Source organism: Anser anser (genome assembly GCF_964211835.1).
Source record: "Anser anser genome assembly, chromosome: 14".
Lineage (NCBI taxonomy): Eukaryota > Metazoa > Chordata > Aves > Anseriformes > Anatidae > Anser > Anser anser.
Window position 1 is genome coordinate 3,162,844 of NC_139735.1, and position 13,859 is coordinate 3,176,702.

The 13,859-nt window shown below is 55.4% G+C and overlaps 1 protein-coding gene across 4 annotated transcripts in view; it reads left to right on the plus strand.

Moving 5' to 3' along the window:
• Positions 1-13,859, plus strand: part of JADE2 (jade family PHD finger 2) — a gene marked incomplete at its 5' end in the record, with an annotated part of 68,330 nt that overhangs the window by 33,408 nt on the left and 21,063 nt on the right. For all 4 annotated transcript variants that reach the window (XM_083798915.1, XM_083798916.1, XM_083798914.1 and 1 more), the window contains 4 exons: positions 368-537; positions 9,117-9,328; positions 12,725-12,892; positions 13,639-13,755. In XM_083798915.1, coding sequence (XP_083655041.1) covers positions 368-537; positions 9,117-9,328; positions 12,725-12,892; positions 13,639-13,755 — 667 coding nt within the window. The remainder of the gene's footprint in view (positions 1-367; positions 538-9,116; positions 9,329-12,724; positions 12,893-13,638; positions 13,756-13,859) is intronic.

The following is a 13,859-nucleotide window of genomic DNA, read 5'->3' on the forward strand; positions in this document are numbered from 1 at the left end:
CGTGTCCTGTTTACCCTGGCACGCAGCGAACCCTTCCCCTTCTCATGCGCGGCAGCTGCACAGCCCCGCTACCAGCAGCGAGAAATGTTTTCCCCCCGGTGGAAGCAGCCTCTGACCCCTCACACACCCCAGAGGTCCCCTCCTCCTCTCTAAGGCCTCACAGTGGACGCTGTGCAGGCACTCGCTGCCGGTTCCCTTCCCATTTTCAGCAGCTCCTCGCCTCCCTCCCGCCTCGAGCAGTGCTCGTGTTCCCCGAGTCAGGTTGTCAGTGCCGTGGCTGCACCCTCCGTGGCAAGAAACGGGCCCTTGGGCTTTTGTGGCGCTTTTGGGAGCTCTGGCTCTTTCTCAACCTCTCCTTTCCTTCCAGGATCATTCCCCAGCTGGAGAACTCGCCTTCGCCGGTTTCGCCGAGCAGCCTGCCCGGCTCTGAGATTTCGGAAGCCACGAGGACGTACTTGCAGGGAGTGAGCCGCTACGACCTGGACGAGCTCGATGCCTGCTGGTTGGAGCTGGTTAACATGGAGCTCAAGGAGATGGGTAAGTACCACAGCCATTTCTCCTCCTGCCTGGGCTGCCTGCAGAGCGGGCATGAGGTCTTTTAAGTAATGGTGTGGAAGAAAAGGCCTTGAGGAAGAAACCTCTGTTCCGGCTCTCCGGAAGAGGTTACGCGGACTGCACGGGGTCTTGAGCGCGTTGAATTGCCTCTTGCTCGCCTCGGGGCTTTGGGACGTGGTGCGAGAAGAGCAGAGCAGAGCGAAGCAGATGGCGGTGGAGCAGAGCGGCGTGCAGGCGGCGCGGGGCCCTGCTGCGCGGAACCAGCAGATCCAGGGCACTCACAGCTGGGCTGTTCGTGTGACCGTGGTCATCTCCTGCGTGCTCCCTGCAGGAGGGAGTTGTTTGGTCAGGGTGGGCACCACGACCCCGACTCGTCCCCCCTGGGCTGGCCAGATCTCCAACCGGACAAGGGGAGCCAGGGGAGAGGTTTCCCACTCCAAACCTCTGATTCTCAGAAGTGCCGGCCCTGGGTTTTCTCTCCCTTCCCAGCTGTCTTTAAATACCACAGCATAATGTTGCGTGCTCTTACATCACCGCGCATTTTTAAGATCCATTAGTGCTGGGTGCAGGTAACCGGGCTGGGAATTTGGCCCCCGGCGCTTTGCTTAGCATGGTCTGTTGGGCAGATATGTTGGCACAGGCACCGGGCGTGCGGAGCTGCCAGACCGGGGAGGGATTTTCCAGTCCTTGGTAGGTGAGGGCTGCTGCCGTGTGGTTGCTGCTGCACAGGTAAGAGTGACAGAGGGATAAAACATTCGCATTTTGAGCACAGTGAAAGCTGAAACATGCCTGCACGGAGCGTTACTCCCGGCTGCAAAAAGGTCTTCGAGGGTGGCACAGAGCATGTTAGCGAGTGCTGGAGCAGAGACGATCGCACAGTGCTGAAGGGGATGGAGCTCGGGGTTGCGGAGATGAAATCCTCCCTTCTAGCCGCTTCCCCCTTGTACGAACTTCATATGTCTCCAGAAGGGCAAGCGGGCAGAGATTTGGCTCCTCCGGCTCCGGCGGGTTAAATTTGGCTCGCTTTATTATTTCTTCAAAGTATTCCCTTACAGACGCGGTGCCTTAAATGGTTTTCAGATGGGGAGCCTCCGCGCTGATTGATCGCTCGAAGGCTGAGCCCGGTGCCGCCGCATGGGGGGGAAGCAGGCGGGGATGCTCGGGGAGCCAGATGTGCGCCGGCCGCATCCTTCCCCTGCTCGCAGGTACCGAGCCGTGTCAGCGAGAGGCTCTTGGCTCTGCCAGCAGCGGTGTCGGATTTAGGAGGGGAAGCCTGAGCGCCGTCGTAGCCGCCGGTGCTCAGCTCGGTGCTGGGTGGCACCGCGTGCCTGGGGACACGCAGCAGCTGCCGATGTCCTCTGCGATTTTGAGCAAGCTGCATTTGTCTTCCTGCAGCTCCCTGCCATTTATCAGGCAGTGAGCTTTCACAAGGATGGTCCTTTGGGGGTGTGTGAACAGCGCCAGGCTGGATGGGACCGTGGTGTCTGATGAAGCCCCCCGAGTCCTCTGCAATAACCCACCGCAGATGGTAATAACTAACCCGGGGGACTGCAGCAGCGGTAACGCAGGGAGGCTCACTGTCCATCAGCAGATTTCTCCAGTCCATTTCTGTTGCTGAAAGAGCGCTGTAATTACTGTCTGAGCCTTAAATATGCTGGCAGCTTGGGAAAACAGTGCTTGCTGCGTGAAATCCACTGCGAACGCCGCAGCCCGCAGCAGCGAGTGATCTTGCCCTGTCCCCCAGTGCCCCCACCTCTCCACCAGGGCTGGCTCCGGAGCACTTTCCGCAGGTTTTCGCCCGTTTCACACAGGTTTTGGTGGGTTTTGATTTTTTTTTTTGCCCAGGCAACACCTTTTTCTGTCAATATAACTGATGGGTTTTGGTGCGCATAGAGGAGAGAGCTGGGTCTGCCGAGGCTCTGTGTTGAGCTCCCTCGGTCAGAACAGCAAACCCATCGCTGGTCACCTCCTGGGCCTTGCTGGGCTGGAGGTTCAGCCTCCTCTGCATCATACAGGGATGGATCCGTGCTTCTGGTCTGAAACAGGGGGGGGACATGGGGCTTGTGCCCTTCAGCACCTAATCCAGAAGACTGCCGCACGCATAGGTTGGTCTGGAGGGGGTCCATAAATAGCGCTTTCTCCCGGAAGCCCTCGACATTAACGACACGCTGAGATTTCCAAACGAGCTCGGCTAATCTCTGAGATCATTAACATGACTTAACCGGAGAACTGCTGCCTCTCCTCCTGTTCGGAGAAGTCAGAAGTTATCTCCCAGCGTGGAGCGATAGGCAGGAGTTTAAATTCCTCCTGGGCGTTCGGCTGAGCTGTTGTCATTGGGCAGCGCTTGGGCACAGTGTGTCATCCTCCAAATATTTAATGACAGAGAAGGAGCGTGATCTCTGACTGGCTCTGGAGGGGTGGCGGGGAGGAGAGCTGGAAAACACCTATTAGCTCATCCGTGCTGCGAGCGGCGCTGATCCGCGTAGCGCATAGCGCATAGCGCATAGCACATGCCTTTTCCAGTCCTTTTTAGGTCACCCCCGAGATGGAATTTTATCACTGGGATCAGATAAACCTCCAGATAGCTCCGGCGATCCGCAGCCTGCTGCTCCTCCCTGGGTGAGGTGGGCAGCCTTTCCCTTTCCCAAAAGCAGGAGCTGCTCCGTGCGAAGCAGCTTGCAGTGGCTTTAACCCCTGCCCGCTAACGTGTTTCAGCAGCCGGGGCTGTGCTTGGGAGAAACGCGCTGCTTGAAGGGCTGCCGTGTGCTGGAGATGAAATCAATATTTAAGCAAGCCTAAATGTTTTATTTGTTGCTGCTGCAGTACGAGACGGTGAAAGAAGTGGGTCTTGAAGTTGTCTGAGTGAAACCCCGAAGCAGATTTATGCACATGTCACCCGCGGCAGCGCAGAGAGAAGCCATGCCATTAAGACTTCATTTTTTTTTTTAAATTAAGATTTTATGCTGTATTTGGTGATCTCCACTAAATCCAAAGCTATTGTAAGAGTGGGGCTAGAGAGACTTCAAAGGCCTGGGCTGAAAGATCCCTTTGCAGTGATCGGCACTTCATAAAAACACACGGAAAATCCTAAAGAAATTGCTAAAAACGTTGCCGGAATCAATTTTGCTGAAGGCAGAATACGAGTTTCTCAGTATTCCCTTGACTTAATCCATATGGTGTATGCTGCTCACATATGCCCACCACAGTTTCTATCTTGGGAGCTGGAGGTGTTCCTGTTATTTTATGGCAGGAACATGCAAAGGTCACATTTATTGCTTTTGAAGCTCCAGGGGGAATTCATCACTGCATACTTGAGATATGTCTGTGTACTAATTAGATCATACCTCCCTCGGCGGAGGTGAGGTTGGTCAAGTAGGCACGGAATAAACCGGAGTCAGTACAGGAACCCCGGGGAAGACGCGCTCATCCGAGCAGAGGCTGCCGGCAAATATATGGGCTGGAGAGCTGGGGTCTGTGGCCAGAGGCTGCCCTGAACTGAAACATCGCTCCCCGTTCCCTTCGCCAGGATGTGGGGACCCCGTTTTCCCCCGAGGCAGCGTTTTAGAGATTTGGGACGATTCCTTCAGCGCCACCCCGGTGCAGCTGGTCCAAAGATGCCGGGCTGAGGGCCACTGCAGTCGGGACCAGTGGGCCGTAGAGGGGCCACCTCCCCTTGGGGGGGATGTTTCCCAAACCCAGCTCGCAGGAGGATGCACAGAGCCCTGTCCTTTTTATAGCGGGATCCATTTCCTTTAATCACCAGCCCAGAACCCCCCTTTTGAGTGCCTTCCCTGCAGCCAGGGGGGGCTGCCGATGTACAGAGGCTTTGCCGGAGCCCTCTGCCACTTGTCCCTTGTGCATGACGGCGGTGGCATTTCCATCCCCCGTGCGCGCACGTGGGTCTCTCCCGTCCCACAGCTGCCCCGCGCTGCCCTGCTGGCTGCTGGCCGCTGGGAAAAGCTCAGGCTGTCCGTAATTCAGGGGCTGTTCGCTTGGGTTCCTCCTTGCACGAGGAGTCACTGGAGCAGCGCGTGAGGGCCCGGGGCAGCAAGCCCCCACCTCCCAGGGGTGTACCGCCAGCAGGAGGTGTTCAAGGTGCACCAGAGGCACCTCTCCGAGGTAAAGCAGTGCCCGGGGGGGCAGATTCAGGGCTGTTCTCAGCCACCCCGGTGGTGTCAGGGACGAGGACTCGCCTGGCCGCGGCTGTCCCTGGGCTCTCCTGGGGGGACCACTTGGGGTAAGAAAACCAAATTGTAACCCAGGCTCGCGCAGTGATCCAGACTGTTTAGTGTGATAACAGCCCTGGCCTTTAAGTTATCTTAAAGCAAGGAAAGCCGAAAGCATTTTCAGGTAGCAGCTCCGTAAGCTGTGGGCAGAGGTGAAAACACCCCAAGCCTCTGGAAGAAACCCGATTTTATTGAACTCCTGCTAGGATCGGGTACCGCAGCAGAGCAGCGCTGAGGGGTGGAGGAGCGGGGCTGGAGATCAGCAGCACGGCGAGCTCCGGACGTGTCGCCGTCACCTTTCTCAGCCCAGCCGGCTCGGTGTCAGGCGTTGCTGTGCCTCCTCGCATCCTCGCAGCCACTGCAGCGGTTCCCAGCGCTCCCCCGGCTTTGCTGCTGGGTGCAGCGCGGAGGCTGCCATCAGGAGTGCTCCAGGACAGCGCTGCTGGAGGGAGACGGCAGATCAGAAAGTGGCTTCTAAAACGTTTTGTCATCGTCTTAAATTTGAGAAATAATTGATGTCGGTGGGCGGCAGAAGGGGTGATAATTGGTTCCTGTAAATCTTTCAAGTGCATTAGCAGGCTGGGTTTGTAACAAAATATCTGGAAGTTTCACTGCCTGTGTTCAGCTCCTGCAGGCTGTACGCTGCTGTCGGGTTCGTTGGTCCCACTTTCTGGTAGGGCTCTGTTTGTAAATAATGCTGATAAAAGATGAATGTGATTGCCACGTCTCCCTGGTGTGCCGTGGGCAGGGGCTGCAGGCTCGGGACAGCAAGGCGCTGGCTGTCCCTGGGCGAGCAGGACCTGGCAGCCTTTTCCTCTCAGTTTTTCAAAGAGACGGACCAACATCATCTCACAAGTGCTTTTTTTCCCTTCATTTTTCTTTAAAAAGGAACGGTAATTTTGCTCCTGTATTTTTTTTTTTTCCCTGAAAAAATAGACTCCGAGGTTTATAGCTTGTGAATCAACTAATGGCCCAGCCTGCAGCCCTGATGATTGTTTGTTCATGAGCTGTTTTATCTCCAGGTATACTCCACAGGCTAAAAGGATTTATTGTTTCAGTAAATTGATTTCAGTGGAGTGCAGTTTAGTCAGAAATAGGTCTCTGCTTTGTGAAAGGTGGCTCTCCAGCTATTTTTTCTCCTTGCACTGAGTGGGCTCAAACCAGGATAAAGAGTAGCTGAGAATTCATTTAGCGGGAGAATATTGCTCCTTCATGCCACATAAATTACTGTATTGCAGAAATAATTATACCGGAGGACGGCGTCGTGTGAAGGAGCGTGCCTGCGGATGCTCGGCTGGGCCGGGCTGCGCCCTGCTCGGGGGTGAGGGAGGGATCCCGGGGAGGCTCCGCTGGGTGCTGGGCCTCCCTGCGGGGCGTGGGGAGGTGGTCCTGGGGTGGTTGGTGTCCTCCTGGGGCTGATGCTGATCCCCGGGGACCTCAGGAGGTGGGTGAGGCAGCAGGAGCCAGGAGGGAGCATCACTTGCTGGGGGAGAGGATGAAAAGAGGCTCATCCCTGAGGTTTGGAAGGGGATAATGAGCAAATTCCTATTTCCGTGCCTCATACCCTGGAGCCTGAGAGCCCCAACTTCATAAATACCTTCCAAGAGCTTCGTCTTCCTCTCTTACACTGGATGCCACCTCTGTTGGGTGGGTTTCAGCAGCCTGGTCTGTCCCTCTGCCACCTGTACTGAACCGCTAGGGGCTGGGAGCGGGTGCGGCCTGGAAGACCTGTGGGTTCGGTGAGCTTCACAGCCACGTCCCCAAATCAGAGTTGTTCCTATGAAACGTGGTCTGTGATGGGCACAGAGGGGTTCTGCAGGGATCCACACGGAAACCAGTCATCGTTAATGGGTCAGCGTTGGTGGGAGGAGAGCCTGGGAGGCCTCCTGGAAGGGGCGCTGGGACGTGGAGCCCTCTGTTCTGCTGGTGCTGTGAGCATGGCTCCACATCGCGATCATAGCGGTGAGAGGTGAAATCCTCACCTCTAGCCACGTCCCTCCAGACAGAAACTGTGAGAAATCAGCAGTGACATTGCCCTTCTTCTGCGGAGGCCCCTAAAAGCTTTGTTTTTCTCCCCCCCTTTTATACGAGACCCTGCCGTACCTTAGCCAAGTGCAGACGCCTTTCTCTTGGTCAGCCTTTCAAGTGCACAGTCCTGGTTTTGGTCTCAAGGACACGGTTGTGACCTGGGGCTTAATCCTTGGTCTTGTTCAGCTGGAGTTACACGGTGTAGCCAAGGTCTGAGTCTGAGTCTTTGCCCCTCATTCCCAGGGAAGATAGTTGGGTACAGCACGGGGGAGTGTTTTGATGGAGTATTTTTTGGTTTTGCCATTTGGCTGGCCACAATCAATACGGATAGTGTTTTCTCAGCCAAAAAAATGACAATTTTATGAATGGAGTTTAATAGCAGTAACTTTATATGATGCAGAAAGAGATAAACGGAGCTCAAATGGAAAAAGAACTTCACCCTCAGGCCCCATTGTTTAGTGTTTCATAAGCGATTAATCGCTTCGTTCCCATCAAGTGCAATTGTCAATTCAATAAGCTCCGAGGTATCCTGAATGGCGCTTGGCAAACGAATTCCTAATGTAATTACATCTAAACGGAGTGTGAGAGCGTGTGAGCGAGAGGAGGCAGGGATCTATATTTCTCCATGTAGCGGCGTAGCGAGTACATTGCCCGCAAGCCGCCTTCCGTCCGACGCCGCTGATGATTTCGCACCGTGCTCGAATGCGGCTTCTTTGCACCTGATGCGGGATGGGAGCTGTGCAGGGGGGAGGCTGGTGTCTGTGGGGTTAGTCCTTTCCACCAGAGCCTGAAATATTGGAAGGAATGGGATGTGAAATAGTAGATTTGATGGATATGTAATACCAGGGTTTGAAACGCTGGCCGAGAGTTGTATGCTTAAAGTCACGTTAGGGTAGAAGAGGAAGGCTTGCGTTTCGCCTACAGCACGGGCATCGCGGTGGTGAGTTTACAAACGGACAGCATCGAGGCAAAAGCCATGGTGCTGGCGTCCCGGTGCAGCTCCACGCTCTGCTCCAGCTCCTCTGGGAGCCCTGGGCACCGCGTGCCGCTCGGGGGGCTGGGGCTCGTGGCTCCTAAAACAGGCACGGCCGGGCCGCTCGGCGTGTTGTGGCACGGCAGCCCCGGCGCTTGAAAGGGCTGCGATAGGGAGCAGCGTTTTCTGCCCGAGATGGGATCTCAGCCTCGACACAGACATGTGAATGCCAGGCTAGGTGTTTGCAGAGACTTGTCAAGCCAAGGGAAACCCTGCCAAGGTGAAACATTGGGGAAGATCTGAAACAGGCAGACAAACGGTGTGCTTGCTTGCCGGTCTCGCCTGCGGGTCCCTTTCCCCCTTGACAGAGATTTTTTGGCGGGTTGGTGGCCAGCTGGGAAAGGAGCAGCTCCCTGGCCTCATCCCGCAGGGGAGCTTGCCCCAGGACACAGCCCTCACGCTGCGGCTCTGCCTGAGCCCAGCGAGGTGAGTGGCTCCTCCGACACCCGGTTAATAACCGCCTAACACCACTACGTCCTCAAGCCTTTCTTTCCTGCTCTGTAACCGAGACGTTGCCTCCCGTAGCCTTACAAGAAGACAGGTAGCAGGTCACAGGACAGTGATGTGTGGCGGTGGTGCAGCGTGACCCTGCTGGACGCTGCGCTGACGTAGGGCTGGGTACAGGATGCCACAAACCCTGCCCACGGAGCCCTTGCTGCCTGGGGGTCCTGGAGCACCCTGGCCCTTGTTATAGATAGGCACAAAGCGTGAGGGTTGCACGGCTTTCGCTTGCTTCCACTAAAGGTCCCGGTACAGGGGGAATAAAACGGCACAGCAGGTCAGAGCCCCTGCCCCGGGTCTGACCTGGTGCTGCTGGACCTCTTGTTTGTCCTCTGCTCCAGCCTTTGGCTTCAGTTTTACAGTTCCATTCAATTGGCCTTGTAAGGGTCAATTTTCACAGTCTTCACAATTAAAGCATTGACTTTGTGTTGCCAAAGCTTGTCTGAGCCCTCGCTGCAGAAAGCATCTCTGCAAAACTTGTCTCCTTGAACATTTAAGCTGTCAGACCTAATTATCCGCATTGGTTCAGCTGAATGGATTTCGTTCCTCTCAGCCAGCAGCGATATTTCGTTACTGTCTATGAAACATAAACTGTATCCCGAGTTAGAAGCGGCCGTTTTCTGAATCGCAGATCTTATCACTGCCGTGGATTCGGAGTTCTGGTTCGAGCTGAAGGCTCAGATGCCTCCCGTGTGCAGCGCAGCCCCTGCAAAAACGCTCCGGGCGGTCGCAGGGCGCTGCATCCCCGTCCTTCTCTGCCTTGTGCCTTGCAGAAAAGCCCGAGCTGGATGAGATCACCCTGGAGAGAGTGCTGGAGGAGCTGGAGACCATGTGCTACGAGAACATGAACATCGCCATCGAGACGGAGGAGGGCCTGGGCATCGAGTACGACGAGGACGTGGTGTGCGACGTGTGCCGCTCGCCAGAGGGGGAGGACGGCAACGAGATGGTGTTCTGCGACAAGTGCAACGTCTGCGTGCACCAGGTGAGCAGCACGTTGAGAAACACCTCCCGGGGCTTCCTGCGAGCTTGGTGTGCCCCCTGCTCCTTATTCCCTCATCCCTGAGATTTCATTACGCCTCCCCTTCCATTCATGCACTTTTTTTCCTTGCCTGCACCAAGCTGCACCCGTGAGCAATTCAGCAACCTGGGGTGAGCAGCACGGGCGCAGAGCCCCGCTGGCTCTCCTCCACGGCACTGACTGCAGCATGATGTCAGGCAGAAGGACCTTCCAGCTCCACTGGCGTTGTCTCGCATCGCAGGGCTCCTGTCCCAGCCTCCCTGCCGTATGAGTGCAGGGTTTCATTTCATTTCGCTGCCTGGAGGCAAATATTTTATTTTTAGAATTGAGTGTAAATGCTTCGAGCCCTTACTGGAGGGAAGGGAGAAGAGCAGCAGTAGGCAGCAGTGTCTGTGGGCTCCGTGTGCACTGGGAGAGGGGAAGCATTCACCAGGAGGAGCTGGGCAGACTGCAGAGCATCCCTGTCTGCGGGGTCGCGCGTGGCTCCGGGGAGGCTTTGCTGGGTGTGCTCCCATGGGGAGCGCAGGAACAGGGCCCTCGGGTGCCAGCATCAGCCCCGGGGCTTGGGGAGCCCGGAGCAGAGCTCCTCTTCCATCTCCTCTCTGTGAAGGGTCTTTGGTTTTTTGTTGTGTTTTTTTTTCCCTTTTTTCTTTTTTTCCTCTATTTGCTCATCCTTTGGGCAGCTTTTCCATCAGCATTTCCTGGAGGTGGGAGAGCGCTGGAGATATGTATAGTTGAGGGAGGTGGGTGTTTTGAATGGTTTCCATCAGTGAATCAGATTCCACAAAATACCAGGATAATTTGGGGATGGTTTTTGGGGGGGTTGGGGTGTTTTGTTTCTAGATTTAACAGCTGATGAAAGAAATGGGAGATTTTCCCCTGTTTTCGGGCAGCACGGTCAGGTCCAAAGCCCACTGTCTGCCCATAAGCTGCCGGGGATCCCGTCTGTGCCCTGCTTTACACTCAAAGCCGCAAATTCCAGAGCCTCAGATGAGAGGAAGGGCTGCTCAGACACACGTGCTGGGGTTACGGTGCTGGAAGGGATCGCCGCGATCATCTCATCTGCATAACGCAAGCCCTGAGACGTGCTATTAATTAATTCCTGCGAAGCGCATCTTGTAGAAAACACATGCAACCTTCATTTAAAAATTTCCAGGGAGGAGGAATCTTCCCCCCCCCCCCCCCCCGCTGCTAAATTGCTCTGGTTCATTGCTCTCAGGGTGGAAATGTCGCGCTTGTGTCGAGCGTGGAAGTGATCCAGCTCCAGCCCGGCCCCGCAGCGCTCACCAAATTCCCCTTCCCTGGCGTGGGGCCACGGCTGCGCCCTCCCCGCGACAGGTCCCGACCTGACAGCTCCGCTCTGCGTCCTCCCCGGCCGTTGGGCTTCCCGCCCAGCTTAAAAAAAAAAATAATAAATAAACATTATTTATTTAAATGGGTTAAATAACAGAGAGCGTGGGTAAATAACAGAGAGCCAAGACTCTGCTAGAGGTGCATACCTGGGGATAGTTCCTGCTAACCCTTGTGTTTTGGGATCGGTCTGCCGCGTTATTATTCTCCTAGGAATACTTACCGGGCTGGTTTTGTCTGGAGCCAGTTCAGGTGTTTTGTAGAAATCTGTTGCAGGGATGATTTATCTGTCCGATTTGGAGGTGCTGTGAAACACACAGTTAAGTCTCTGTGAACCGTGTAGACCTGCAGCAATCATCGTACCTCCTTTAATTCTTCATTTTCCCAATAATCTGTTCACAAAGTGACTTCTTCCCTTGGAAGTCACTACTTTTGGAGTCCATTTATGTTTTGGGGAAAGCTAAAGTCATGTTATGAAGTCTTTTCTTTGCCACGATGACCGAGCAGGCGCTTTTCCCACGCTCACACACCTCCCCGCGCCCCTCTGCTCCATCCCTGCCAGCAGCACGGGCAGAAACGGGGTGACGGTGCCCTGCAGCAGCGGGCCCAAAAGCTGCTCTTTTTTAGGGTAGACTTCCAAAAGTGGAGCTGACAAGTGTGGGAAGGAGCTCACAGCCAGCGCAGTGGAGTGGTGAGGGTCCCTATCGGCACTGCCTGTTTGCTGCCTTCTGGACGGGCATCAGAGCGGCCACGTCCAGAACTAATTACATCGCCTCCTAAAATAGTGACAGAGGCACGAGCTTCTCCTCTGCTCTCAGAAACACTCGGTGCTGTGAGACTTCCAGCAGCCCTGCGTTCGTGGCCAAGGCAGCAGTTGCCTGCCGCTCTTTTAAAACTCTTTAAGTGAAAGTTATGGGGACCTGCCGGCTAAAGACTGCCTAGTTTTAGTGGTAGCTGTTTAATACAGTTGTAAGTTACTGCTGAAGTGGAAGGTATTTTATCATCGTCATTACACGACACAGCTTATCATTTGGCTCTTCCCCAAGCAGGGAAGGGAAATTTTTATTAAGCCCTTTGGCTGGTCTGTGCTCTGCGTTATCGCAGCGGGTCTGGTGGCTCCGCAGGCAACCAGGGCACTGTCAGAGTCCTTTTGTTCCCTTCTGCCTCCCACTCTCTTGGCCATCGATTTGGCCTCGTGTCCTTTGGCTTTACCCATCCTTTAATGCCCCTCCCTTCTGATTTATATTCATTACTGTCAGTTTCCCCTTTTTCCCTTTACGCAGTTATTTTCGCTTCCCTTTTGGGTTGTGCTGGGTTTTTAACCAGCGTGGCCATCTTTCTCAATCTCGGGTCTGTGGCTTCGCAGCCCTCCTCTCCCCACGAGGTTTTCCCACAGCATTCACCCCCCCGTGCCACGCAGGATGGGTCATTTAGAGGCAAGGCTGCTCCCACTTGGGCTGCTCTTAGATTCTCGCTGCCCATCTCATGCGCGCGGGGAGCTGCTAACGCAGACCTCGTGTCCCTGGGTCACCGGACCAAATCGCGCCCGGGCTGGCAGGACCGTGAATCACCACGATTTTGGATGGCGTTCAGAAACGTGCACGAAACGGGTGGGCGGATTTCCGTCCTGTGGAGCTGCCCTCGCAGGCTCTGCAGCTGATTGCAGCCCGTTTGCCCCCCCCCCCCCCGTTTGCCGGCGCCGCTGCTGCTTGGCAGGACACAAAGCACGTTTGTGTACTTAGCATTTAATTAAAGCCCGGGACATATTGATACGGCATGAGTATCCGTGGGACAATAAGGAAGGTAGCAAGGAAGGAAGAATTTAGACTGGCCGCTTTGATTGTGGAGCTGCTTCGTGTCTGCTTTCCGTTACTAGACGCCCAGCTGCCACGGCAATAAGCCAGCGGTAGTTAAAAATGTCCAGGGGAAGGAGCAGGTCCCTCTGTGCTGCAGGAGGAGGATGCTCGGCCCGGGACGGTCATACTAACCAACTTCCCTCCGTCCGTGCAGGCGTGCTACGGCATCCTGAAGGTCCCCATCGGCAGCTGGCTGTGCCGCACCTGCGCCCTCGGCGTCCAGCCCAAGTGTCTGCTGTGCCCCAAGAGAGGGGGAGCGCTGAAGCCCACTCGGAGCGGGACAAAATGGGTCCACGTTAGCTGTGCCTTATGGATACCTGAAGTAAGTAAGGGGTTTTCCAGCCTCCTCTTGAAACACCACTGGGCACGGAGCCGTCTGCCAGGTCTGAGCCCAGAATATCCGTGGGTGATGTGAATAGCAATCGCACTTCGGCTCACCGAGCCCTGCTGGGGTCAGAGGCATGCTGCCCGTCGGTCACCTGGCTGTGTTTAATTAGCAGCCAGGCTGCAGCCCATTAAGGGAGGACGCTGCGGGGTGCGAGCTGCTGCCCTGCTCGCAGGGAGCACCCGTGCTCCCCAAGGAGAGGTGACGTTGGAACAATTTGTGAAGTGTCGCTTTATCCTCTGGTGGTGTGAAGTGCAAAGAGGAACACTGGGGAGGCGAGGACTTACCAGCAGCCAGAATGACAGTAAAGAGAAAATACAAGCTCAGATTGGCAAGCGGGTGGGTACAAGAGAAAGGCCAGAGCATCCTGCTGCTCCCCAGCATCCTCGGAGCCCAGCGCTGCAGCAGAGCAGAGGGGCCTCAGCACCCAGCCAGGGCTGAGGGGCACCCATGGGACCAACCTCCCTGGGCAGGATAACGCAGATTGCCTCTGCCTGTCTGAGATACACAGCAACATCAGTTCAGAGGAAACACCAGCATGTTTCCTTCCATTTCCTCCATATTCGTGTGTTTTTTTCCCCCAACCTGCAAAATCCACCCCTCATTCTGACTGCCAGGAATATCCCCTACAGGAGAGCTGGGATAGCAACAGGTATTGACTCTGCCTTCTCTTTCGTGACCAGGTTAGCATTGGATGTCCTGAAAAAATGGAACCCATTACGAAGATCTCCCATATCCCAGCAAGCAGATGGGCTCTGTCCTGCAGCCTCTGCAAGGAGTGCACTGGGACCTGTATTCAGGTACGTGAGTCGGCCCCGAGGAAACCCAGACCCTGTGCTTTTAGTGGCCACCAGAGATTCACGAGCTGTTGGTGGACGAGATCCAGCCGAGGTGTGTTCCTGCT